Source organism: Lipophrys pholis (genome assembly GCF_963383615.2).
Source record: "Lipophrys pholis genome assembly, chromosome: 21".
Lineage (NCBI taxonomy): Eukaryota > Metazoa > Chordata > Actinopteri > Blenniiformes > Blenniidae > Lipophrys > Lipophrys pholis.
Genome location: NC_137649.1, coordinates 8,616,226 through 8,639,893, shown reverse-complemented (window position 1 = coordinate 8,639,893; position 23,668 = coordinate 8,616,226). Strand labels below are relative to the sequence as shown.

Sequence of the window (23,668 nt, the reverse complement as noted above, 5' to 3'; positions counted from 1 at the left end):
TTGGTATTTACAAGGGAATTCTCTCTCTCTCATGTCCTGTATACATTACATACCAGGTCCTGTAACATATATAATTATGCTCCTCTGCTTTCACTTCACCTTTCTTGTTACTCTGGGTTTTTATGTGATACATCTGAATGTGTCAAAATACACCATAGCCAATTCTGTTTTGCCTCAGTTCCTGAACCTCAGTTATTTTAGGTGCTAAATCAACTTCAATGCCAAAACACACCCACTACTACTCCGTTTCTCGTATGGTTAAAACAGAGTACCAAGAGGGTTCTTTTAAGTGTAATCATGTTTATATATATATATATATATATATATATATATATATATATATATTGTAGGTTGGATGAATGTTCACTTTTTGAGCTTATTTTGTGAATCTAATGTAAAAAGGGTGAAGCTTTCTGCAGACATTGTGTAGATAAAACCTTTTTGAAATGAATGCTGAACTGTTGATCTGTGGTCACGAAATAAACAACCATAATTATAAAATGGGTGGAGAAATACCTCAGATTCATGTGATGAAACTAATGTTTGGCCTTTAGGATAAAAAGTTTGGAATTCTGCAAATATGTACTGAATGTTTTCCAAGGTGAAATACTTTTTACTGAACCATTGGTAGTGTGCGCAGTTCCTGTAAATAAAAACCGGTAATTTATGAGAACATGTGCTTTTTTTGAGTTTTAATTCAAACACAAACTCATCGGCCCTCTGGACGATTCATCGTCACTCTGTTGGTTCTGTCTGAGGCTCGCGCGGGTATTCTGCGGCTGGCTCAGTCATCATCTATCAAGAAGATGTCTCACTCTGTAGAGAAAAAAATGAACTTTTATTTGAAGCAGTGGTTTTCTCTGTTTAGGAGGGGTTCTGAAACCCTGATGGTGAATAATGCAGCTGGTTTATGAAGATGGAGGGATAGCAGGTTCACAAAATAAAGTAAAGCTTCAGTTTAAAATCTTCAGAGCAGGGGTTTCATACATATGGATCAGTGGGTTACCTTTTGATTTCAGGTAATTTTTTTATAGGCTTATATGCACTTAGCGATATTAAATATACATACATCTGCAGATATTTACACTATACCAGGGGTCTGCAACCATTCCCATCAAGAGTTTTTGTCACTTTCCACCAAATAAAATTCTTCTGGAGCCACAAAACACGTTTAATAATGAAAGATCACACATATATAGTCATGCATGTGTTTTGTTTTTTAAAGTACATTGGAGATGTTTCACGGCCATAATTTGGAATACATGTTTCTGCATTTAGTAGCCATTTTTAGAAGTATGAACCTTTTAAGCCTATTTTAACCAATTCTTGGTATTTTCAAACGTTTTGGCTACTTTCGTTTTCTATTTAGTTTTTTTTCTCCAGTCCTCCTTTAAACATTTTGTCCTGTTTTTTTACCTATTCTAGCAGTTTGTAGGAGTTTTCTTTAAAATCACAATTTTAGCAGTTTTGGCCTGTTTAACCATTTAAGCCACCTTTAACTGTTTCACATACTTTTGCTCAATTTATTTATTTTTTTTATATTTTGGCAACTTTTTTGTTCTTGCTGTTTTAGTCCATACATACACCTTTAAATAAAAAATAAATAAATAAATAAAAAAAAAAACACATTTTGCTAACACTTTTGAATAGTTTTCTTTTAAACAATTTTTATCCATTTTGACTTTTTTATTTTTTTTTAATCCATTTTAACAGTTTGACATGTTTTTGCTCAATTTGTCTGAAATATTTTAGCATTTTAATCTTTTTTTTTTTTTTTAAGTTTGACCTGCTTTTGTTCATTTTGGCTACTTTTTTTTTTTTTTTTCCATTTTAACAATTTTAGCCCGGAAAGTTTTCATGAAAATAAGTAAGGTATTTAAATAAAGCTACAAAATGTTAAGAAAATAAAAAGATAATAATATGATGAAATATGCTCTCCATTTAATTTTTTAGATAGCTCCAGACAGGCGCTACAGAGGAACCCAAAAAAGTCCCAGAGCTCGAGCGTCTGCTGGTGTGAGGAAACGACGTCAGAGTGAGAGGTCTTCCCGCGCTCTTCTTCCCTCTCGGCTCTGGCTGCTCCCCGTCTGCGTGCTGATTGTTGTGGCTCGAGGAAAGTTCACTTCGCTTCTCGGTCCGCGTCGTTTTGCACTCTTTCAAGAGCAAACCATGGCAGATTCGCAGGAGGATAAACTCTACAAGGCGGAGTACGCAAAGAGCGGCCGCGCTTCGTGCAAGAAATGTAAAGAAAACATCGCCCAGAGCTCCCTGAGGATGGCCATCATGGTGCAGGTACCGTGTGCAGGACGGAAGCTCCCTCGCGCCCAGATAGCTCAATAACACACTGCTCGTCAGATTTTTGAAGATTGTCCCATTTTTAGACTGAGTGTCTGCAGCCGGCTGCGGGTTAAATCTATGCGGCTCGTGTTGCGGGACTCTCTGTGCTGAATAAGGCCCCGATCGAGGCTGGCATTGTCTGTTCGACTCCACAAAGAGCCGTCGAGCTTTTCTGAACGTGGTCCATTCATTGAAGTGGCTCCTGCACACTTTTCTCTCTCCACGCAGGGCAGATGCGTGTGATCGGAGGCAGTCGTTGCTGCAGCGGAGGAGCAATCACAGCAACGGCCCAATAAAGTGACGGGAAAGCTGCTTATTTTTGTCTTACTCATGGCTTGTGGAGCTGCTCCAGATGGGCTGGCCCTGCTGGCCCTGCTGACCCTGTCTCCTCCAATCAATATCTTAAAGAAAGTAGCAGCATGCAGAGAATAAACATTTTACGGTTCACCACATAAAAAAAACCTGTGATCAAGCTTCAACAACAGTCCCATTATGTATAATCTCAGTGAAATTGATTTAGTATGAAAACTCTCAATAGTAAATGTAAACACATATTACATATTTAAATGCATGCCCTGTTTGATGAAGAGTTACAGTTCAGACTGATGGTGGGAGAAAGTGAATATTATTACTTATGGGATTCTTATCTAACTTTGTTGTTTTGAGTTTCTGTCTGTAAGTTGTACATATTTCAAGTCAATCCATAGAATTTATCAGATACGCATAAATGAGCCACACACTTCAGCCTTTTTCCTTTTCTTGGTTAGGTAATATGATGAGTATTTATTTTCTATGCGTGAAACTGCGACCTGAAGTAAACCATTCATTCATTTGTAATGTAGGTTATTTACGGTTTCATAATATTGGAGATCCTGCTAGGAAAAACAAAAAAAGGCCTTCAAACAAATAAAAATCACCCAGTTGAAGCAGAACTTCTTTCTCACAAATTGTCCATCATCCTGTAGCTCATCGTTTTCTGCTCGTTCCTGACACGCAGTCATAAAGTTATGCCATTTTTAATTAAATACAGCGAGACAATCTTATCACAGCATGTTGAATGTCCCTGTGAACGCTGCATCTCTCTTGTTTGCTCTCTTGTCTTCCAGTCGCCCATGTTTGACGGGAAGGTTCCTCACTGGCACCACTTCTCCTGCTTCTGGCAGCGAGCGGCCGTCCAGTCCAGCGCCGACATCGCGGGGTTTTCCGTTCTGCGCTGGGAGGACCAGCAGAAGGTCAAAAAGGCCATCGAGGGCGACGGCGACGGCGTGACAGCGGGTCGGTGATCGTCACATTCTGTCACTGTCTGGTGGAAACGGTTCATCTTGACAAGCCTCTGATTGTTGATTTATATCCAAGTAAACACAATCTGTAATATTGTGCAATCATAAACGATGACTGGCTCGCTTTATCAGTGGAAAAACAAACCTTTATGTTGTAGACTCTTAATAACCGGTTTTCTTCACATTTAGGATCACAAATTAATCTCAAATAGATGTTGGAGTTTTTTTTAGCTGTGGAAGGAAACCAGAGGAAAATCCTTGCACACACCGGGAGAACATGCAAAGTCCACACACAACAGAATTTAATCCTGATCAGGACCTTCTTGCTCTAAAGCACTAGAATAAAAACGGATCAATTTCTCATTTCATCGCTCAGTTGTGGTGATTATTTTAATTTTGTGAGGTTTTATTAATTGTCACTGGATTGAATCAGGCGGAACATTGACTTCCTAACATATTAGGACAATGAATTATTCTCTGTTGTAGGAAAAGCTGAGCAGAAGAGCGGCGGCGCAGGAGGAGAGAAGACAAGGAACGACTTTGCGGTGGAATACGCCAAGTCGAACCGCAGCACCTGCAAAGGCTGTGATCAGAAAATAGAAAAGGTTTGCCGCAGCTTTTCGGACCGTTTTTATAATTTCATGGGCCTTGGAAGGTAAATAGTTAACTGGCCGGTGACCTTTTGAACGTCTCCCTCAGGATCAGATCCGCGTGTCCAAGAAATCTGTGGACCCCGAGAAGCCTCAGCTGGGCCTGATCGACCGCTGGTACCACACGGCGTGTTTCGTGAGCCGTCGGGAGGAGCTGCTCTTCAAGCCCGAGTACAGCGGCGCCCAGCTGAAGGGCTTCAACGCGCTGCGAGCAGAAGACAAGGAAGAGCTGAAGAAGCGGCTCCCTGTCATCAAATCTGAAGGGTGAGAGGGGCGATGGGACGGGGATTTATTGCGTCTATTCTAATTTTCAGCTTCCGGCCGGTCAGGGCTGCTGCTCATTTTGAGCAGCGGTACCGCCGGGCGCCACCACCCCGGCTCTCATGGTCCTGCAGCACAAGAAAATGGCCTTGAACGTGTCCCTGAAAGCCGTCATCGTGAACGCGTACAGGAAGGGGTTGACCGCAGAGTTGGCGTGCGACAGGATGATGGCGGCGAGCAGCAGCTCGAGCGGCACGTAGCAGCGCGGGCAGAGCAGCAGGAAGCAGTTGATGATGTGGAGCGGGATCCAGCACACGGTGAAGAGGAAGAGAACCAGAAAGAGAGACATTGCCGTCTTCATCTCCCGCCGCATGCTGGCCGCAGCCCTCATCGACCGCTCGCCTCGACCGCCCTGCTCCGACGCGATGCGCCTCACCTGCCGCTTGACCGTGACGAAGATCTGGGCGTAGATGAGGAACATGATGACCAGCGGCGCGAGCACGCACGCAAAGAAGTTGAAGTAAACCATGTAGGTCATGTCCACCACCAGCACGAAGAAGCACTGGCCTGAATCGGGCGGAGTCTTGTGCCACCCCATCAGAGGCACCAGCCCGATGAGGAAGGCGAGGAGCCACGTGGCGAGGATCACCAGCACGGCGTTGCGGGGCGTCATCAGGACCTGGTAGCGGAAGGGCATGAAAATGGCGACGTAGCGCTCCACGGCTACGGCCAGCAGGCTGAAGATGGAGCTCTGCGTGAACATTATCAACACGCTGAGCATCAGCAGGCACAGGTAAAAGTTGTGGCGCGGCAAGCCGACGTCGGTCATGATGGCGCAGGGGATGGCGATCACTCCCACGCAGATGTCGGCGGCGGCGAGCGAGACCAGGAAGTAGTTGGTGACATTACTGCGGAGCTTGCGGTTGACGCCCACCGCGGCGCAAACCAACAAGTTTCCGCCGGCGGAGAGAAACGCGATGACGAGCTCGGCCGTCATGTAGGCCACGTTGGGGGAGATGACCACGTCTGTTGAGACGGGGGGAGAAGAGGAGGCGGCGGCTTTGGAGCCGGCAAGCGCTGAGAGGTTTTGCATCGACTGCACGAAGCTGGGAAACAGGTGCGAAGAGTTGCTAGTGTCCTGCAGAGTGTGCGGCGCCTCCTCCATCACTGACCTAAAGAGTCGCTGCAGTCAGCTGTTTGCATCTGGTTAGAAAAAGGTTGTTCGGCGACGTGAGAGGCTAATCAGCGTTACCCCGACACATGGACTCGCTTCTGTCTGAACTAATCTAGACCACGTCGTTTATAAAGCCCTCGTCATTCCCCTCGTTACCGGATCAGAGATTTTGTTTATAAAAAATTAAAAATAAAAAAGTCCTTCTGGGTGGTCATTAACTGAAATGTGTGTGCTCTCCTGGGAACCTTCATTTAATTCTCTTGATGGAGTGAGAGTGTGATCCAGAACCTGGGACTGTGTGGACATGTCTCAGCCTGTTGGTGTGTGTTTCATTATCTAATTAGTGGATGAAGGTGTCGCACACAGGATGGTTTACCTCGTCCAGTGTGCCTCGTTTAGGAAATTCATTTGGCTGTTTTGTCACCTTTTTGGTTTCCCGCTGAATCATCCCGGGATCAAACCCCTCGTTTTCTCTCACCAGCAAGCAGAAACCCGACGACCTGGACGGACCCTCGAAGAAACGGAAGAAAGAGGAAGACGAAGAGACGAAAAAGCTTGAAGAGCAGATGAAGGTACTCCCGTCGTCTCTTTTTCGGTGCGAACATTCCGAGTCCGCGGCGATCCTGCTCTTCACGGTTCTCGTGCGGCTTGTGCAGGTTCAAAGCCAGCTGATTTGGGGAATCAAAGACAAGCTGAAGAAATTTTGCTCCGTCAATGACATGAAGGAGCTGCTGATTGCCAACGTGCAGGAGGTTCCTTCCGGAGAGTCCAACGTAAGAGGCTCTTTTCTTCTTTCCTCCACATTCTGGCAGCTTGGATAAAATTAAAGTTGACAAGAGATTCCGCAACAATAATAATTTACTTCCACGCGTAGCGTCGTTGAGGATTTCTGTTGCATTGTTGTACGTTATGAAAGCATTCAAATTGGATTCAGTGCTAGAAAATGAACTGTAGGGTAAAAGTCCACGTGTCCATTGTGGATGTGTAGATTTGCTGTATAAATTTGACACTGTATTTAACTGGAATTGTGATTTTTGCACTGAGCAGCTTGACTCTTGCGTTTGGTTGTCAGGTGGTGGACAGCCTGGCAGACGGCATGGCCTTCGGTGCTCTTGAGCCCTGTAAGGTGTGCACAGGCCAGCTGGTGTTTAAAGGCGACGCCTATTACTGTACGGGAGATATTTCAGCCTGGACAAAGTGCGTGTTCAAGATCAGAACGCCCCTACGCAAAGACTGGGTCGTCCCCAAGGTCGGTCTCTTCGTGTCTTCGTTTCATCTTTACAGAAAACGGTAATATCTTGTGCTTCGAGTGTTTTGATTCAACGTAACTTCTTTCGTTGATCTCTTTGTTATTCAAGGAATTCCATGAAATTCCTTTCCTGAAAAAGTTCAAGTTCAAGCATCAGAGCAGAGTGTACCCCAGAGAAGCTCCGACTCAAACCTCGACTGAAGCCAAAGCCGAACCGTTGGCGAGTGCGTCCACGGCCCCGACGGAGCGACTCCCAGAGGGAGCCCCTTCAGGTGAGAGATACCTGACGGAGGGTGTTAAAGCAGCGGCTTGCGAAAGTATCCATACCCCTTGAGCTTTAGCACATTTTGTCACATTCCAAACACAGGTAAACCTCTCACTGGTATGAAGCTGCTGTCTGTGGGCAAGCTGGCCAAGAACAAAGATGAGCTGAAGGCTGCCGTCGAGGAGCTCGGTGGGAAGATTACCACTGCGGCCAACAAGGCATCTTTGTGCCTCAGCACCAAAAGTGAGAGGCGATCCAATCGAGCAACTTCGCTTTATGTCTTCAAGGCGGTCGTGTAACGTTTCCCCCTCGATGCTCTCACAGAGGAAGTGGAGAAGCTCAATAAGAAGATGGAGGAAGTGAGGGATGCCGGCGTGCGTGTGGTTTCGGAGGATTTCCTAACGGACGCCAAGTCATCAGGCAAACCCCTGCAGGAGCTGGTCTCGCTGCACGCCATCTCCCCATGGGGTGCACAGGTCAAGGCGGAGCCTCCGGCTCCAACCGCAGCGTCCAAATCCGGAGCGCTGGCAGCCAAAAGCACTGGACGGGTGAAGGAGGAGGAAGGTAACTGGTCGGGGCAAAACTAATACGAAATGTTGCTGCCAAGCGAGCATCAAAATGGGACTCTTGTTCAATGTACACTCAGAAACGTAATCTGCCTCATCCTCATCACAGGCGGGAGTAAAGCCAAGAAAATGAAGCTGACTGTAAAAGGTGGAGCGGCTGTCGATCCGGACTCAGGTATTCATGATGTGGAAACAGTCCTGTTTCTCCCTTTGTTTTTGTTTTATTTTTCCCCACCTCACATTGACTGTTTCGATTCTGTAGGTCTGGAGAACAGCGCCCACGTCCTGGAGCAGCATGGGAAGATGTACAGTGCTACCCTGGGTTTGGTGGACATCGTGAGGGGAACTAACTCCTACTATAAACTCCAGCTGCTGGAGGATGACATACAGAAACAGTACGTCCACTTCTCTTTAGGATTCTGAACATAAGCTTGTTTAAAGTACCGTATTTTCACGACCAAAAGGCGCACCGTACTAAAAGGCGCAGTCTCAGTTATGTGTGCCATTACTGCATTTAACACACACATATGGCGCACCTGCTCATAGGGCGCGGGTTCCATGCCCACACTTCCCCCTTTAACGTTCTCATGGTGTCCGCATTACAACAACACACGCACACAAGCATACAAGTGTGCGTATTTAAAAATAGAGCGGGAGCAAAACTGAGTTTGGTTGTGCTTTATTTAAGTATTGATTACAAAGTACTAACATTTTTTTTACCTGTAATCGTCATCAATCAAACCCATCGAACTCCTCATCCTCTGTTTCTGAATTGAACAGCTGCGCTAAATCTCCATCAAACATACCAGGTTCCTGTTCTTCACTGTCAGAGTCACTTTCCGTGCCGTGCGGCTCCTTGCAAATGATGCCGGCTTTTGCGAAAGCTCGAACAACAGTGCCAGCAGACACGCTAGCCCAAGCATCTACAATCCATTTGCAAATTGTGGCGTAACTCGCCCGGCGCTGCCTTCCACTCTTAGTGAAACTGTGGTCTCCATCGGTCATCCATCGCTCCCACGCCGCTCGCAGCCTTACTTTGAACGGCCGGTTCACACCGATGTCCAGCGGAAATGTTCAATTTTCATTTCTTCTGCTAGCGTTACTGCTTTTAGTCGAATGGTGACCGTGGAAACGCTTCTCCCACTCGTTCTTTGTGCGATGATCCACTGCTCGAGTCTTTCCTCCAACTCGGGCCACCTCGCCTTATGTCCGCGGAAACTCAGCTGCGTCTTCTTCACCTGTCGGAGCTCGTTTTCCAGCTTCCTCCACTTGCGAACCATCGATTCATTAATCTTAAATTCTCTCGCGGCTGCTCGATTTCCATGTTCCTCCGCGTAGCTGATGGCCTTCAGTTTAAACTGTGCTTCATAAGCGTGTCTCTTCTCCATTTTCAGGGTTGTTAAAACAACGATGTTCTGCATAACGCACATACCCGTTCATTTATATACAATCCACGCCCACACTTCCCCCTTTAACGTTCTCATGGTGTTCACTACTACGTCCGCTTTACAACAACAACACACACATAGGGCGCACTGCACCATAGGGCGCGCCGCACATTTTGAAGAAAATCTAAGACTTTTATGTGCGCCTTATAGTCGTGAAAATACGGTACTGATTTTGTCATTTGCTATGTTTCTCTGTCAACGTTTTTTACTCGCTCACGCGCTCGCAGGTACTGGGTATTCAGGTCCTGGGGTAGAGTGGGGACCACAATCGGGGGCAACAAGATGATCAAATTCTACGACAAGAAGTTAGCCCTGGATAAATTCCTTGGCCTTTACAAGGAGAAGACGGGCAACGACTGGGGCGACTCCAACTTCACCAAATATCCCAATAAATTCTACCCACTGGAGATCGACTATGGACAGGTAGGCGCACGTCTGCACAGGACAAATGGGGTTTTCTTTTTCCGGTGCCTGACGGAGGTTCGGCTTTGATGGTCACGCTGGTGTTTTTGTACAGGATGAGGAGGCAGTGAAGAACCTGACGGCCTCCGCTGGCACCAATTCCAAGCTCGAAAAACCCGTCCAGGAACTCATCAAGATGATCTTCGACGTGGAGAGCATGAAGAAGGCCATGGTAGAGTTTGAGGTAAGAAAGAACATGGTTGGCAGATCTGAATAAATTCTTTTCGGTTCATATTTATGGGGAAATTGTGTTAAAATGAGCTGACCTGGTGCCTGACGAGATCATTTCCCTTTATATATTTTTCCACCTTCAGATTGACCTCCAGAAGATGCCCCTTGGCAAGCTGAGCAAGAGGCAAATCCAGAGTGCTTACTCTCTGCTCACCGAAGTCCAGCAGGTCCGTGATGAGCTACCAACAATTTGATTTTCTTTTTGTGTTCACCTCTTAATTTCTTTTTGCAGAACAGTGTCACATACATTAATATTTCAACCTTCTAGGCGTTCTGTCTGTGGTAGATTGATGAATTTGAACCTTTTTTTGTTATTTTTGCTTGAAGGAAAAAAAAAACAGAGTTCATTTTAAATCTGTTAAAGTTAACCTGGTCATGACATAATCATAAATATTAATGATAATTAATGTTTATGAAAAAATTTTTTAAGATCTTTTTCTTTTCTTTTTAAGGTTCCTAATAAAATATATCTTGTAAGAAGTAATTTTATTTATTTTTAACATTAGTTGCATTTTGACGCAATAGAAGCACTTACATTATTTACTATAAGAACAAATATCTGTGTTTAATGACTTCTTTCCGTTCTTTACCACTCATTTACTTACTAATAAATGACGTTTCTAGACTCATTCATTTGAATTTAAAATAGATTTTTGTGCCTTTTGGTTTCAATAGCACAGTGCATCGTCCTTGAATTGGCAGTGACCTGTGATTTAATCATGTGCTTGTTGTAGGCCGTGTCGGCTTGTGTGCCCGAAGCGCAGATCCTGGATCTCTCCAATCGCTTCTACACTCTGATACCGCATGACTTTGGCATGAAGAAGCCCCCACTACTCAACAGCCTGGACTACATCCAGGTAAGGGCGCACACATTCTGTCCCCCTCGCTCCATAATGTTAATAATCTCGTTTCAGAATTTACTTGAAACGCTTTAATAATATATCACACACGTGCCATCTTACAGGCTAAAGTCCAGATGTTGGACAACTTGTTGGACATTGAAGTGGCGTACAGCTTGCTGAGGGGAGGAGCCCTTGACGACAAGAATGACCCCATCGACATCAACTATGAGAAACTCAAAACTAAAATCGAGGTAAGCACCGCGGCCTTCTCACAACTGCAGACGATCGTGACTGGGAGTTGCATCAAAATGAGCATTTGATGTATTTGCTGTTGAACAGGTTGTTGACAAGACTTCCAACGAGGCTGAGGTCATCGAGCAATACGTTAAGAACACCCACGCTGCTACACACAACACGTACACACTGGAAGTACAAGAAGTGAGTCACGTCCTCGGTTTCATTAAATCGAATTCTCTTACAAGAATGTTTCTCTTGTGCAATTTATATCATTTTCGCCTTGTTTGCTGAATCTTTCGCGTCTTTTAGATCTTTAAGATTGTCCGGGAGGGAGAACATCAGCGGTTCCGCCCGTTCGAGGAGCTCCACAATCGCCAGTTGTTGTGGCACGGCTCGCGCGCCACAAACTACGCTGGTATTCTGTCTCAGGGTCTTCGTATTGCCCCGCCAGAGGCCCCAGTGGTGAGTTGGATTAGTGGCCGCGTCAAGATGAAGATGCACAGTTGTATGCTGGGTATGATTTCCTGGGTAGGAATGAGGGTGATGATGCTCATGAGTGACAGAGGCTATAGTAAGCATCCACCATTCATTATTGCATATTTAGATTTTTCCAGACATTAAGTTTTGTTGAAATAAAACAGTTTGTTTTTTGCTACATATTGCCCTTTTTAATCTTCCTTTTATTTTGCAGACGGGTTACATGTTCGGTAAAGGTGTGTACTTTGCTGACATGGTGTCGAAGAGTGCCAACTACTGTCACACCTCCCAGTCAGACCCGGTTGGTCTCTTACTGCTGGCTGAAGTCGCCCTGGGCAACATGTGAGTGACAGTCGGAGATCTTCTGATGGATATGAACCATCCGCGTTCTGTGAATGAATTTATTTCCCCGTTTGTTAAAATGCAGGCACGAGCTGAAGAAGGCTTCTCATATTACAAAACTACCGAAAGGCAAACACAGTGTTAAAGGTGAGACACTTCAATATACCCTACGTCTTGCTGAAATGTTTTGCGTTATGGTCGGTGTAGTTGGAGTTGCATCAATACATAAAAGCCATTTTTATCTTAGACTTTTTGGATTTTGATCATTTAAGCTTATTTTGCCATTGTTGGGGCCTTTCGCTCCGTAACCAGTTGTATTTTCTCTCTCTTCTGTTTAGGTTTGGGTCGAACTGCTCCTGATCCAGGCGCCTCAGTTGCTTTGGACGGGGTACAGGTGCCTCTGGGAAAAGGAGTCCACACCAACATTGACGACACTAGTCTACTCTACAACGAGTATCCTTTAACTAAGATATTTTTGTTTGAGAGTTTAATCATTTTTTTTCTAAATACTTAAGTTTATTCCTGCTTTTGAACAAAATTCTATTCATTAGAATGTAACAGCAAAAGTTTAAAGAAAATCAGAAGTTAGTTGCATAAAAGGTTGGATAGCCATTGCAATAACAGATCAAATCTGATGGGTGGCAGCTTTTAGCTTGCAGTGAAAACAGTGAATAGTGGAGATTTTAAGACCGTAAAAAACCGGACAGAGAGCAACAATCAAACAAGTTGACATCAGGTTGCAGACGTGATGAGAAGTAGAAAGCACAGATCACAAAACTTAAAGCTTCACCGCGAAAGATCTTACAGGAAGCTACAGAAAGTTATAATTGTATGTATACAAAACAAAGGCAGAAGGGACATTGAATATGGTCTCGCAGCAGTCTCAAACCTATAGCAGCTTCACGAGAAAAAACAGTCCAGCCTTAATTCTGAGCTTCATCAAATAGAAAAGTATTAAACCTGATCTTTAGACTGTTTTCGCTTCCTGAACAGTTAATGGGAGCTGGTTCTACAAGGGAGGAGCTTGATTGATGGCACCAAACCTGTTTCACACGTTCTAACTTTTTTTTTTTTTGCTGTTTATCATCTTTGTCATCTGATTTCCTCAACCACTGCTCCTTCAGGTACATTGTGTATGATGTGGCACAGATAAATATGAAGTATCTCCTGAAGATCAAGTTCAACTACCAGACATCCCTGTGGTGAGAGGGACTAAGACAAGAAAAGACCTCTGTTGCCTCCAATGCCTGGGCTTAAACTCTTTGAAAAATAAAGGTTTGGTGAAGTAGTGATGGTATACCACTCTTTGCAATGGACATTGGAAATCTGAAGTCACTTTATCGTATTGTTGATCAGGTTTTGTAGTAGGAGCTAGTTTTTCTTGCTTAATACATTTGGTTGGGAATTCAAAAAAAACACTTCTGACTCATTCAGATGCCTGAAAGTTACAGCTCTCAACACAGTACTTGCCCACTTCATACTACTATATCCAATCAAGGTTGGGGGATAAACTCCAGAAAAATATTAGTAGCTTTATGTTTCTTTGTGTTCTTTATACTGTAGGTCATACGGCATAGTACTACAAGTTTAGAATGTGCAAGTGTTTCTATCCTGCCAGGTCCCACTAAAATTCAGTGTGATCATACTGTAAACAGTTTGACATGTACATATTTGTTATGTTGTTTCTATCTCACACGGTCTTCCTTGCATGAATAAAAAAATGAATGTGTTTGTGCAGAGTATTCTGTCAAGGACACGATTGCATTGAAATGCTATGTTGACACTTTCTCGTCTTTCTGGCTTACCTCAGACAAAATAAAACATGGACCGGGCTGAATAATGTCTCCATGCTGAGTTATTTTATTTTATAGAGGTTGATTTCAATCTGACAATTCATCCTTCTTCTATACTACTTCATTCTGTACAGAGGCGTTGGAGCCGATCCAAACTAACAATGGGCAAGTCACTGGTTCATCACAGGACACACAACCACACACACTCACATTTACACCAGGGGGCAATTTTGGATCACCAGTTAACCTCGCATGAATGTTTTTGAACGGTAGTATGGAACTGGAATACTCAGAAAACCCACACATGGAGAGAACATGCAAACTCCACACAGAAAGGTCCGACCAGTATTTGAACCAAAGATATTCTTGTTTTGAGTGTGAGTGTGAAAGGAAAAATATCCGATACTCGGACTACCAACAAAAATGGAAACGTGTTATGATCTGTCACAGGTGCATAGTATATTTACCAACTATTTGCTTGAATTGTGTGATTATTCACAGTAAATACACATTTACATATACAAAGAAAATACAGTACTTGATATTTTACTTGGTATACTGGAAGTGAATGTGACGGAGCTCGACGGCAACGTCCATCCATCTTCTATACCACTTTATCCAATGAAGGTTGTTGCTGGAAAATAGAGATAGTCAAGAGTATATGGCATTTTACAGTGACTGAATGTTGTTGGACTGTAGGAGAAAACAGGCAGAAAAACCATGCATGTACAGAAAGAACATGCAAACTCCCTATAAGGTAACTCATAAATGTAAAGGTAGCTGGTTTATGAAGATATTGAGAGAGCAGGTGAATTGCATTCGTAAAGCTACTTGTATCTGGAGGAAAACCCACACATGCACGGGGAGAACATGCAAACGCCACTGAAAGGCCTTGGATTTCATAAATTGAGTTTTGGTGTTATTTCTATGTCCTCATTATTGGTAGCGTGTATTAACGGGTAAAAAATACGTTCCTCTGTAAATGTATAGGCTTTTCAATGACACACTACCTTTAAAATAATAAATTTAACCTGACATGTGACTAAAACTTAAAAGGAATAAATTATGGAGCCGGTATAGCAGCTTCTCATAAAACAATGGACTCTGCCTATCACCCGCACTCTCCCTCCTATTAAACGTTTCCCAAACATTTATGGAAAAGTTTGGTTTGTAGTTGAGCGTATTTGTCGGTGTAGTGCAAAGATAAAGTGGTATTTTGAGCGAATTGTAGTGTTTTTATTTCTCAAATCGCCCTCCAGACGGCGTCCCGACCCAGAATGCATCCTGACAAGGTCTTTGAAAAAGCGGCGCGGCTAATTCAAGATGGCGGAGATGGACCAGCTGTTAGACGAGAGTGAGTAACAACACGAATTCAAGGAGTTTGCTCTCCGAGATAAGGACGAGTTTAGTAGTGACGAAACACACAATTAGCGAGCGCCATCGTCACTGTCCAAGTGGGGGGGACGAAGAGGTTCGGGATTGACTTCATAAATGAACGCGGAGGGAGGGAGACCGGTGTGTCCAAGTCGGCTAACGCTCGTTAGCACCGGAGGCTAACCAAAGCTAATGTTGGTTAAAGTTACTTCTGCGTAAACAAATAACGTTAGCTGAGCCCCGAGCTAATGTCTGCTAACCCCACAGCGTCCGCAACAACAATAAAATAACCACCGCGGCCCCACTAGACACCAGCTAGCTTTCACAGTTTACCTGGACGTAGTTTTTTTTTTTTTTTTTCTTCTTCTTCCAGTTTGACAGTTTTTACGTATTTAACGATCGCTAGCGCCGGTCAGCGCTACGCCGTTATGTGCTGCGAGAAACCGGCGAAGAGAAAGTAGTATCTCTGTGCAAGGAGTCGACGTGAAGATTGCTAGTGGGATTACATGTAATCGGTGGCTTTGTAACGTGTGTTTGCTGGCTGGGGCTCGTTTGTTTGAAGCGATCTGTCCAGCTGATGACAGCTCACATTGAGGGTAAAGGCCTCACCGGCTGCGTTAGCTGCCTGTCTCTCCGGTTACTCCACCTGACTGCTGGCAATGTTTACTCCCACGCTGTCTTATATACCTTATAGTTTAACTGTATCACAAACGAGCTTTCGTCTTTATTCCCTATTCGATCATGTGTTTTCGTAGGACAAATGTTTAATAATGTTTACTGATGTAGTGCAATTTGTGTCCCTCAGGCTCTTCAGCAGAGGCACTTGTCAGTTTGAAAGGTATGAACACAGCTTATTTACCCTTGATTAAGCTTTAATTACACATATGGACCCCGTCATATATAATGATCTTGGCCAATTTAAGTGCAGCTTGCATTTTGCTTGTATATTGTCACATAAATATGAATAGGCAAGCTGTTATTTTATAAAATATACCTAAAATATGTTGACAATAATGTACTTTTTGGATGATACAATGCAGTAAGTGTCAGATTGCTCATGGAATAGATTGAATAGAAATACCTCATTTATTCTAGAGGGGGAGTTCTTTGTAGTGTTGCTCCACACAGAATAGATTAGATTAGATTAGATCAGGCTTTATTAATCGCGATGGAAAGTCGTTGTCACAACAGCACATTGCACAACTAGCTATAGTTAGGGTAGTGGCACACAAGAAAATAGACTTCATATCTAAGTAAGTAATTAAATATATATATGTATATATACACACGGAACTGCAGAAGACACATATGGGGGGTGAATACACAGAGTAGCAGTAGTATTTACAGAATTGAGTGTTCAGCAGTAATTTACACATATTCAGTTTCTGCTGTTAAATAGAATAGAAGCTTATGAAAATATTCATGACAGAATCAAAAATAAGTAATATTAATATATATGCAGGGCTAAATAGTGACTAGTATAAGCATAAAAGAATAAAATTAAAAGAAAAACACAACAAACACTATTTACAAGGATAGCTATGTTGTCTTCTGGCCCGCAGGAACGAACAACCTCCTGTGGCGATCTGTAGTGCACTTGGGTGGTATTAATCTGTTGCTGATACTTCTGTTTGTGTATGTACTGTATTTCTGCTCTGACAAAATAACTTTACAAACAGATCAAAGTTCTTTCCAGTGCAAAGTCATTCATACAGTCACTTTATTGTATGAATGTATCTTTAGGGACATAGAATAGAATAGCAGAGTAATAGTCTAATAATAAGAATAAGGACACAGAAGAAAGATATACATTTACTGGACACTTATTTAGTTGGGTTTCTACATTCAAATGTGATGCAGTTTTCCAATCACTTTTGCGTCTACAAAGGTTGTAGTATTAACTCATAAGTGGTTTAACTGAACATATGTGATATCTTTAAGTTGTTGATTGCTGGAGTGCTGGCATACGTGAGAAGAGCAGACGATTTAGATCATCTTTCATCATCATTGTAAAGTACTCCCTCAAAATAATTATTTACCTGAATGTAAACCTCTGACAGTCTTGTGCCAGACTGAACACTGTCAAGGCAGAATAAAAGGGTAAATGTATGAATATGAATGACTATTTACTCATCAGCAGCCACTGTAAACTTGTGCTAACCGACATGCAATTTCTGAATTCTTGTCTGTTTGTTTCTTTATTTATATATTTATAAATGTATTTATTTATTTGGAATTATACAGAATTACAAGAAATAATCCTAACTTTGCAGGAAAGGAAAGAAACCCAGGGAGTTTAAATGAAATCCTCCTCATCAATAAACATTACCGTAATAAAAAATTAAAAAAGGATCAAAGAACAACAAGCTGGGAAAACTAACAAAGTCAGATCCTATTTGGACTCGAGATAATTAAATAATTTAGCCTTAAAAAGGGCCAAAGAGTAAAGCATGTCCTAAAGTGACACGCCACTGCATCTGTTAAGCAGTTGGAATGAATATTTTATTGGTGTTTATGTGCTATTTTGCTCAATATTGGCATAAAGAATTGATTATGAATGATGGCAATTATCAGTGTTTTCCATCTTTTGTGATTTCAGACACTGGGATGTTGCTTTTGTTTTTGAACGTGCATTATTATGCATTAATGTAGTGGTTGTTTTACAGAGGGCAGTTTGTCCAACACTCTAAATGAAAAAAACAGCTTCCCCAGAGCTCACAACACCAGGGGACGACATTCCTCGGTCACGATGGACACGGTAAGAGACATGCAGCTACTGATGGATTTTTAAAACTCAGAAAGGAAAGCAGTAGTAAGGGAAGCACATTATGAAAGGTAGACCTGAATATGGCACTCAAGTTTCATCCCACGGTCTAAAAACAGACATGTCTGCATCAGGGTATACCCTACTTTTCTTGTAGTCACCATAGAGACCCTCAGTTGGATAAAACGGTGTAAAAGATGTCTGTGCTCTAGAAGGGGGACATTTTCATCATCCTTGTAAATCCTTCGTTTTAGTATTAGAAAAACCTACCTTGCAGATGTTTGTCTGAATATTATCTGACTTTGTGTAAATCGTTTGGACTACTTATGGCATTATTGATTGATTAGAAGCGGCCCTCTTTTACTGTGCGGCTTTGCCTCAATCAATACAATTGGTTGCCTTCTTATCCCAAGATTGGAGGTTTAGCTCCCCTGTCAAAGTGTCTTTGGACAAACTACTGAAAACCAGCTTAGTTTCGGTGATGTGCATGCTCCTTGCATGACACTGATGTGTGCATGAATGGGTTTTTGTATCCCGAAAGCAATTCATGTTTTTATTCTGCTGAACCGAAAACGTAGCCAGTTTTTTTTTTTGTTTGTTTCTTTTAATGGGCAATGATTTGGTATATTCTAGCAGCAGTTGCTCACCTATAACACACTGACCTCTACATTATATTCACAATACTTTAGACATTGCAAGGTTGTTGTTTTTTTTTTCGGTATCAAACTTAATACAGGTGCCTGGTGAAATTAAACGCAATACGACATCCAATTTAAAACTACACTTGTCCTTTCAGCCCACTCGAAGCTCAAAGAGAAGTCGTTTGTTTCGGGATGAAGATGACTCTCCTCAGCAGCGTGTCTCGTCCAGATCCCCTCGTAGGAGTCAGAGGGTCAGCACCACACCACAGGTAGAGACTGTACACTAAGCCATAACTTAAGGGTTTTGATGACCGCTTGTAACGTGACGGTTTCTGTGGAGCTGCAGTTAAATCTTAGTATGACCTGCATTCCCAAGACTGAAGTAGCCTTTTTAACTTCTGCAACATTTATTTTAACGTATCATTATTTACAATGTATCTCCAGATCTTTTCAGGAGAGAAATTCAAATGAGAAAGATTGTGTTTGTGCTTTTCTAGAGAATACATGCCCATGTATCTTTAAGGCTGACGTGTGTTTGTTTTTCTTCTTCACAGAAATTTTCTAATATCGTGTCACCAGATAAAAAGGCTTCACAGAAAATAGGTCTCAGACTACGAAACCTCCTAAAGCTGCCCAAAGCTCACAAATGGTGCATATATGAATGGTTCTACTCTAATATTGACAGGTAAAGTCTCACTCCAAACTCACTTTCCTCAAGTAGCTACAGTAATTAAAGAAAGAAAATGACATTTGCACACGTTTCATGCTCATCACAATGTTGGAAACCGTCATTTTGCTCTCTATGTGTGGGTACAGCAGACATCCCGGGTGTTAAAACAGTGTACTTTTATTGAGCTTCTTTCTAATTCTGACATTGTGGCTTTAAATGGGCGATTCAGTGTTTCCATGCAATCTCTTTGCCTTTGTCTTTTTCCAGGCCACTTTTCGAGGGTGACAATGAGTTCTGCCTGTGTCTCAAAGAGTCATTCCCCAACCTGAAAACAAGAAAGCTGACGAGAGTTGAGTGGGGGACAATCAGGAGACTGATGGGAAAGCCCAGGCGGTACGAGCGGAATCTTTACACTTTGTGCTTACATGCATTTTTTTTGTCTTCTTTGTTTTCCCGCTTCGACTTTCAGAAGCGATTTCACCGAATCGTTTTTTTTTTGTATAAAAACAATGTAAAGTGCTCTTATAGTGCAACACTGTTGCTCCATCCAGGTGTTCGTCAGCTTTTTTCTCCGAAGAGCGAACAGCTCTCCGACAGAAGCGGCAGAAAATGCGCCTGCTGCAGCAGCGGAAACTGTCCGACGTGTCGAGCTGTAAAGACCTTCCCGATGAAATCCCCCTGCCTCTCATCATAGGAACTAAAGTCACTGGTAAGATGGCTAAGATAAACAATCCAATCCTGGATGTTACAGAACTTTTCACGGCTCAACCAGAACGAGACTGACGTCAGAAACCTGAGCTTTATTCCACGTGTTAAACAAATAGAATTTTATTTTTGTCATAAGAATATAGCCAGAGTCTGTTACCCGTTTCTCTCTGTGGCTAACGCCAATATGCTGATACATGTTTTTTCTATCAGTATTGATGACTGCAGTGCCCTGCTTTCTCCTCTCAAAATAGTATCTCATTACTCCACAATTCAGCTACACATCTTTTGATGGGTTAACTTAACACCAGATTTATAATCGCTGCATTGGCTCCCGGTGTGTTTCAGAATTGATTTTTAAGATCCTTTTAATCAGTTTTAAATGTCTTGATGGTCAGACTTTGTTTTATTTTATGAACCCTGGTGGACCCTGAGGTCCTTTGGCCTTTTAGCTTTTCTAAAATTACAAAAAAAACGACAGTGAAGCAGCTTTCCAACATGGAACAACAGGATGGGCTGTAGAGTGCTGGCAATTTTTAAAAAAACAGATTCAAGGCCCTTCATTTTAATCTGTTTTGAGTTGTTTCTTTATTTTCCTTCTCACTGTGATGTTGATCTCTTTCCAATCTGGGTGAGGACATTTCTCTTTGTTCAATGGGCCTTCATTGGATTTAATAGTTTCCACTCTGCTTCTTCATTTAAAGCCATATCTTGCTATTTGTCTTCTTATCTAATAGGCCGGTGGATGGGGGAGTCGGACTGTTCAGTATGTGAGGGAAGGGCCTGGTTTTTCATCAGGGATTTTGATAAGAAATGTGTTTCTGTTGAGCAGCTCGGCTCCGAGGTGTCCATGATGGGCTTTTCACGGGGCAGATTGATGCAGTTGACACTAGTGCCGCCACCTATCGCGTCACCTTTGACCGCAATGGCCTGGGAACACACACTGTGCCTGATTACGAAGTCCTGGTAGGCCGTCTCTCACCCCCGAGTGTCTTTCCATTTACGAACGTGTGAGATCGCTCTCTCAAACATCTGATTTCTTTGTGTTTTCCAGAGCAATGAGCCCAATGAGACCATGCCTATTTCAGCCTTTGCCCAGAAGCATCGGTCGGCTCGCTACACACAGAATCTCATGACTCCTCCAAGAGGACCGTACCCGTCCGCTACCACACCTGTCCTCATGGTACTGCACCGCTACATCTCATGTGCTGTGCATCTGCAACAATTTATTGTTGGTATGAATCGTTCATGCTCATGTCGATGCATCACCCAGCCGACCACCTTCTGCTTTAATGAACAGGAGAATGACCCTCTCATCAGCCAGTCACCTTGGAGGAATAAACTACCCGGTACTGAGGAGGGAACACTGGGAGGATTTCCTGTTAAATTCTTGGTCCAAGTGGTTGGTGCTTTCTTTCAGATGGTAAATGCAACAGTAAGAACCTAAACCTTGATGCTGTGTTTCAACGCGTATTTTTTTCTCCCTCCATTACCAGACGAGGCTCTCCAAAATCCTCATGATCAAAAAAGAGCACATCAAGCACTTAAAAGAAATGAACACGGAGGCTGAAAAACTGGTACAGTCGTCAACATTTTAATGATTTTATGATTTTAGATGCATTTTTATTTTATCCTTGCAACTTATTTGTCTCGCGCTTTTTCAGAAATCATACTCTATGCCGATTGACCGAGACTTTCAGAAGCGATATGCGACCACCGTGCTTGAGTTGGACCAACTCAATAAAGACCTGAATAAGGTCCTTCATGAAGTGAAACAGTTCTGCTGTGAAGTAAGTTCAGTTATACGTTAGTCTCAGGCCACGTTTACACGTACCCGGGTATTTTAAAAAAACAAACAAACTGATATTCCTCTGTGTTTGGGCCTTACATTTACCCACAAACGATGTTTTCTGAAAACTTCAGCCACAATAAAGATTTGGAAAAACATTGCATCTCAAGAGGGGTAGACAGAGAATGATGTCACTATATGAGACAGAAGCATCATTGGCGTCATCTTTGTGTTTACAGTTTGGCCGCAGTGATGAAAATGTATACGGTGAAATCGGTGCTTCTTTCTACATTTTAGTTCTATTCTACCGCCACATTTAGGAGGAGCTCTGCCTCTTTATAGCGCCAGATAAACGAGCCGTGCGTCATTATCACTGAACAGGAAATAACTTGCGCGATTCGTGACGTCATGTTTTTTTCCAGGATTCTGATGGGCTATTACGGCTTAATGCGTCTCGTTACACTGCCCCCTACAGATTTGGCATGCTCATAGTAGCTATGGACCAGGTGTATGTGTGGGTCCTTATAAATTAATTTTTTTTTTCTCTAGAAAAGGGGGAAATATAAATTTTTGTAAAAACCCAGGTACGTGTAAACATGGCCTCATTTATATTAAGTGTTTGTTTTCATCAGCAAACACCCGTTTTAAACGTGATTGTAACTTGGACTCGTATCAGAAACATCTGGTCAACCTCTGACGTGTGTCTGTGCAGCTTGCCCCTGATCAGGGCATGGTACCAGCCGACCATCCCACAGAGCTGCGCCGGCGTTGTGAAGAAGAGGCCCAGCAGATGATGCAGATGAGCTCTGCCCTGAACAAGGGACAGCAGAGTCTGTCCAACCCCAGCCTCACACACCTCATCTCCCGCCTCACAGCTCTGCTCATCCAGATCAGGGTAAAGACTTTCTGCTTTCGTTCTGCTGTATTTCTGCCAGCAAATCAATTGAAAGATGATTTGATTGACCGTCTGTTGTTTATGTAACTGGGTGGTTCGTTTCAGTGTCTGGCAGACAGTGGAGACCTGAATTCATTTGAATTCAAATCCCTCACAGACTCGCTTGATGACATCAAGGCATCAATCGATCCCTCCAACATCAGGTAGCGACCCTGCCATGTTTTCACCTACACCCCAAGCTTTGCTTAAGCTAAACTAAGAGAAAGTGTTGACATTAATCATTATTTTGTCTCTCCAGTTGCTTCCAGAATAACGTTGAGATCCACGTGGCACACATCCAGAGTGGCCTTAGTCAGCTGGGAAACCTGCATGCGTTTGCTGCCAATAACACCAATGCAATCTGAATATCTGCATCATCCTGACCACACACACACACACACACACACACACACACACACACACACACACACACACACAGGTGTGGTACATTAATGTAGTCTTTGGAAATGGTGCTTTCACCGAAACTGTTAGAACTGCAAAAAGAAATGGCTTCTGTCCATGTTGTGGATCAGTTTCACTTGGTCTGAGTTTGTATCTCAAAGAAGCAGCTCAGTTCTGCCCAAACTCCTAAAGCTTGGGTATAAAGGGAGGGAGGAGTTTGGATATTTTATCCCCTTGTCCCCTCTCCCCCGATTTTATTGTCTGAAAAATGTTTGTGCACTCAAACCGAACGCACGTCTATAACAGTCTTTCTTTAACGCAGCCATCCAGATCTCCACACTATGAAATTGTTGATTTCATGATGTCGAGCTTCAACGTGCCAAACATTGATTCACACTGTTTTATAGATCATATTTATTTATTTTTGAGTAGGTGTTTGGTTATGAAACAATATTTTCATAACAGGTGGAGCACCCCTAAGCAAACACACTCAATGCCTGCATCACTAACCCTGAAAACAATCGTTCTTTCCTTGAGAAAATCCTTTTTCAGTTTTGTAAAGTTGTATATGAGAGTGCCACAGGGCAATTGTATATAAATGTTTTTGTCTTTTTATATTAAAGAAGTTGCAACTAAGCTTTTGGCCATTCTCCTTTTTTATTAACAAGTTGTATCCGCATAAAACAGACAAACATTTTAAGTCATTATTACATTATTATTTATTTGAAACAATAAATACAGGTTTCCATCCTTTTAATGTTGCATGTTTATTACT

At 42.8% G+C, this 23,668-nt stretch overlaps 3 protein-coding genes across 3 annotated transcripts; 2 read left to right on the top strand and 1 right to left on the bottom strand.

Moving 5' to 3' along the window:
* The first annotated feature begins 2,035 nt into the window (after window positions 1-2,035).
* parp1 (poly (ADP-ribose) polymerase 1) lies at window positions 2,036-13,656 on the top strand. Its single transcript, XM_080490442.1, has 23 exons — window positions 2,036-2,292; window positions 3,444-3,612; window positions 4,104-4,222; window positions 4,317-4,531; window positions 6,184-6,274; window positions 6,359-6,475; window positions 6,775-6,951; window positions 7,061-7,223; window positions 7,319-7,459; window positions 7,541-7,780; window positions 7,892-7,957; window positions 8,045-8,177; window positions 9,458-9,653; window positions 9,748-9,876; window positions 10,007-10,090; window positions 10,658-10,780; window positions 10,888-11,016; window positions 11,105-11,203; window positions 11,312-11,464; window positions 11,694-11,821; window positions 11,907-11,968; window positions 12,160-12,274; window positions 12,946-13,656. Exons 1-23 carry the CDS (start codon window positions 2,170-2,172, stop codon window positions 13,025-13,027), a joined length of 3,054 nt encoding a protein of 1,017 aa, XP_080346568.1. The 5' UTR covers window positions 2,036-2,169; the 3' UTR covers window positions 13,028-13,656.
* On the bottom strand, window positions 4,593-5,693 carry adorb1a (adenosine receptor B1a; the record flags this gene model as incomplete). Its single annotated transcript, XM_080490433.1, has 1 exon — window positions 4,593-5,693. One exon carries the CDS (start codon window positions 5,691-5,693, stop codon window positions 4,593-4,595), a length of 1,101 nt encoding a protein of 366 aa, XP_080346559.1.
* A 1,258-nt stretch (window positions 13,657-14,914) lies between the features above and the next one.
* Window positions 14,915-23,528, top strand: lin9 (lin-9 DREAM MuvB core complex component). Its single transcript, XM_080490482.1, has 15 exons — window positions 14,915-14,968; window positions 15,794-15,826; window positions 17,655-17,746; window positions 18,549-18,662; window positions 18,948-19,078; window positions 19,331-19,456; window positions 19,615-19,772; window positions 20,601-20,734; window positions 20,823-20,951; window positions 21,069-21,170; window positions 21,265-21,345; window positions 21,433-21,558; window positions 22,270-22,452; window positions 22,558-22,655; window positions 22,751-23,528. Exons 1-15 carry the CDS (start codon window positions 14,938-14,940, stop codon window positions 22,854-22,856), a joined length of 1,644 nt encoding a protein of 547 aa, XP_080346608.1. The 5' UTR covers window positions 14,915-14,937; the 3' UTR covers window positions 22,857-23,528.
* The last annotated feature ends 140 nt before the right edge of the window (window positions 23,529-23,668 follow it).

What these genes read in the sequence shown, in the direction of transcription:
- parp1 (XM_080490442.1), top strand. Translation starts at nt 2,170, where the DNA reads ATGGCAGATTCGCAGGAGGATAAACTCTACAAGGCGGAGTACGCAAAG. An exon ending in CGGCGACGGCGTGACAGCGG is followed by an intron (nt 3,613 to 4,103) that starts GTCGGTGATCGT and finishes TCTCTGTTGTAG; the next exon opens with GAAAAGCTGAGCAGAAGAGC. An exon ending in AGCTTGAAGAGCAGATGAAG is followed by an intron (nt 6,275 to 6,358) that starts GTACTCCCGTCG and finishes CGGCTTGTGCAG; the next exon opens with GTTCAAAGCCAGCTGATTTG.
- lin9 (XM_080490482.1), top strand. Translation starts at nt 14,938, where the DNA reads ATGGCGGAGATGGACCAGCTGTTAGACGAGA. An exon ending in CATAGGAACTAAAGTCACTG is followed by an intron (nt 19,773 to 20,600) that starts GTAAGATGGCTA and finishes TCTGTTGAGCAG; the next exon opens with CTCGGCTCCGAGGTGTCCAT. An exon ending in TGAAACAGTTCTGCTGTGAA is followed by an intron (nt 21,559 to 22,269) that starts GTAAGTTCAGTT and finishes GTGTCTGTGCAG; the next exon opens with CTTGCCCCTGATCAGGGCAT.